A 3465-nucleotide genomic window follows, 5' to 3' on the forward strand; every position below is an offset into this window, starting at 1 on the left:
GTTAGGTTGTCACGAAGAAGCTGCATGATGAGCGTTGAGTCTTTGTAGGAATCCTCGTTGAGGGTGTCCAGCTCTGCAATGGCATCATCAAATGCTGTCTTGGCCAGGTGGCACGCCTGCTCGGGAGCATTCTGGATCTCGTAGTAGAAAACTGAGTAGTTAAGTGCCAGGCCAAGCCTGATGGGATGAGTTGGCTGCATGTGCTCCTTGCTGATCTCATGGGCTTCACTATAGGCTTTCTCTGAAGACTCTACCACGGTCGCCCTCTTCTCACCTGTGGCCACCTCAGCCAGGTAGCGATAATAGTCCCCTTTCATCTTCAGGTAAAAGACTTTACTCTCATACTGTGTCTCACTGCAGTTCTTGATCAGATAGTTGTCCAGCAGGCTCAGCACATCTTGGCATACAGCTTCCAATTCCTTCTCTATTTTCTCACGGTAGGCCCGTACCATTTCTATCTTCTTTTCGTTACCATCAGCAGATGTCTTCTGCTCGATGCTACTGATTACACGCCAGGAAGAGCGCCGTGCTCCCACTACATTTTTATAGGCCACAGACAACAGGTTCCTTTCTTCATTGGACAGTGGCTCATTCAGCTCTGTCACCTGTATTGGAAGAGGAGAAAGAAAAAGAAGTTGGGCTAAATTAAAACCTCTTGTCATTTTCCATCTCTACCTCACACTGATGTTCCCACCTATCTCTAGCCAAGTGTCCTGAGCAAAGTATGGGCTGACAAGGTTCTGGTTTACTTTTCCATAGCATAGATGCAACAACTTTTAAGGATATCATTCCAAGTTTGGAAGCTGTCAGAACCACCACTAGAAAGCAATTTGTTTGGTGTGACCAACTCTTACCGTACCAGTTGTTCAATTTTACCCAAAGCACTTCCAAAGTTTACGCACTTTGCTAGCACAGTCTCTCAAGTAAAGCCGGGATAAGCCAGGTGCATTTCACTTTACTGTAGGTGATGGACTTCAACAAGCAGCATAGATGAGAGATGAAAGTAAATGGCCAAGCGAAGCAGGGAAGGCCGTGTCAGTTCACTTGTAGGAATACAAGCCAGGCAAATAGCTGGAATCCAAGCTAACTGGACATCCACATAATTGGTTTGTAAGCCCCTCCCCACAAAACTACATGGGCGAGAGGGTGTAAGCAAGCATCAAGTCTAGACCTGAAAGTAGATACATGGACTAAATCTACAATAAACAAATCTATTAAATCTTATCTTTGTAATAAATAAATAAAAATCACATGGCAGCAGCATGCTATTCTTCTTACGAGATTCTCCACTGCCAACATTTCCATGCATATCTTCACGCCTATCAGTATCATGCTACGTCCACTAACAAAAGGTAGTGCCAATAGGGTGGGATGGTTTAGGGGACTAGCAAAGAAACAGGCAGGTGTCTTGAAGCTGCTGGGTCCAGCCAAGACTGCAGTACAATTTGTAGTGTCATGCTTCAATTTGTGGATACATTCCAGTTCTTGGGTAGTAAGTGCCCAGACCCACTGCAGCCAAAAATCAGGAGTAGCAATCCACAATAACTGTAAAGCTATGAGAAGCCACCCTTATATTAGGACAACTGCTTTGCTCTGTTCTGTGGATGGGACTAAAGTCTCCAGGATCCCAGCATGCCTTTTGGTAACTAGTACTTCAGACAGCAAAACTCTTTTGATTAGGTGTGGCAGCAAATCCCATCCATACAATAGCTCTTAATAAGTGTCCACATTTAAAATATACTCAGCAATTTACATAGCTCCTCAAAGCAGATTCTAGTAAACAAGGACAAATGACTTATGCTATTAAGTCAAGTTTACATGTGCCCAGGCACATCTCTACTGGACAAAAGATGACATGTTCTACTTTAGCAGATAGGAAACTAGTTTCCCTTAGTGACTCTGTGCCTTTGGCAAGAGCACATACAGCTAAGATCTAGAACTAGGTGGCAATGCACGTGGACAAACACAAGGAAAAATACTGACATTTCCTTAAAGTAGTTCCATATGCCACAGTTCAGATATTAATTGCTTCATGGGTCAGAATACCGACTAGTTTGTTTTGGATGAAGTTGTAGGAGTGGTGGAGCCAGGCTGATTAGCAGATTTTTCTCACACTGAATTTTAAAGTAGTCTGCCATAGAGTTGAGGCACAGTGGCTTCCTCAGTTAGGACTTCTCTTATGTCATGAGAAGGAGACTCCGTGATGTTTAGTCAGAATTATACCATTGCCAATTGATTTGTGGCAAACACCATTAAACCAGCAGAGAGCAGGTCAATGACTGAAGCCATCAGTCATTCATCAGATTATGACTCCTTTTTTAAGCCAGCCAAATGGCCAGAGACTCAAGTTTAGGCACTATGAGCAAACTCTAAGCATGTTTGAGGGACAGAAGAATTTGGCAGGAGCTCTATGAAGGTTAGCAAGAAGAAATATTTCTGAACATAGTCCAAATGATACTTCCCAGTTTGGCAGAAAGATGGTTGCACACAGACTTAATCTTAAGGTTCAAAACATCTGCATAGTTGTCCTCAATATGCCATATAGCTTATGACCTACAGAGCCTGCATACCACCCACTGGACTTGGCTGGCAGACCATTCAGGATGTCTGTTTAGTAATTCAGAATGAGTCATGAGGAAAGGTTGGATTTGCTGGTTGGGAGAGGCCAATGTTGAACTGCCTCCAAATTACTTACTTAGCTCTACCACCAAGTGCAAGGGGTTTGAGCATCTTGTCTCACAGCAAATCCCAGATTTGCAGACAGACAAGCCAAAGTACCTATGGAGTATCCATGTTGACCCTTTACCTCAGAACAATTGCCATTTAAGCCTCCTGCGTAAGCAACTGCCCCAGCCCTGTTCTGATGCAAGCCTCAAGATTAATCAACCCCAGATTAAGCTGGCTGGCTGTTCTAGCCATAGGGCCCGCACCTACAGTTTCTCCTTTTCTTCCCTAGAAAGAGGAATAAGGCCAAGAGAACATCTTGTGGAGCTGCAGCAAAATACTCTCTCCACAGCAGTTGGTAGACAGCCCACATACTTAAGTTTATGTAGGATCATCTCCACTGCTATTTCGGCAGTCATCTACATTTATGCCCCAGATGCAACGTGTAATCTAATCTGTCCCCAAAAATGCATGGTGTTTTCTCCCCCATGGTAAAAAAAACGTAGCTCTGAACCCAGAGGGAGCTTAAAAGTCAAGTAGCCTATGACTTTTGGGGTCCATAACCCATGAAGGTGTAGTGTTGCACTATGACTTCCAGTCTGCTTAACTAACTCCAAGCCCATCAAGTGCCATAGCATATCAACAAAAGCCCCCAGAAGGGCATTTGACTTCTACCCCAAAGTGCCTCAAACTGCATGAGCTTCCCATGGCCTGATTACTCTGGACTCCAAGAGAGCCAAAGAATCAGAAGTGTGCCAATGAGTACGAACAATCAGGAACCATGCCACACTCAGTATCATT

The 3465-nt window shown here is 44.1% G+C and overlaps 1 protein-coding gene across 1 annotated transcript; it reads right to left on the reverse strand.

Moving 5' to 3' along the window:
* Positions 1–5: 5 nt before the first annotated feature.
* Positions 6–1332, reverse strand: YWHAG (tyrosine 3-monooxygenase/tryptophan 5-monooxygenase activation protein gamma; the record flags this gene model as incomplete). Its single annotated transcript, XM_019545287.1, has 2 exons — positions 1279–1332; positions 6–605 (listed from the first exon to the last, which is right to left on the reverse strand). Coding segments are annotated over exons 1-2 (654 nt in total), but the record flags the coding sequence as incomplete, so codon positions are not given.
* Positions 1333–3465: the final 2133 nt, after the last annotated feature.

This window comes from Crocodylus porosus, unplaced genomic scaffold (assembly GCF_001723895.1).
Source record: "Crocodylus porosus isolate Cpor-Errol unplaced genomic scaffold, CroPor_comp1, whole genome shotgun sequence".
NCBI lineage: Eukaryota > Metazoa > Chordata > Crocodylia > Crocodylidae > Crocodylus > Crocodylus porosus.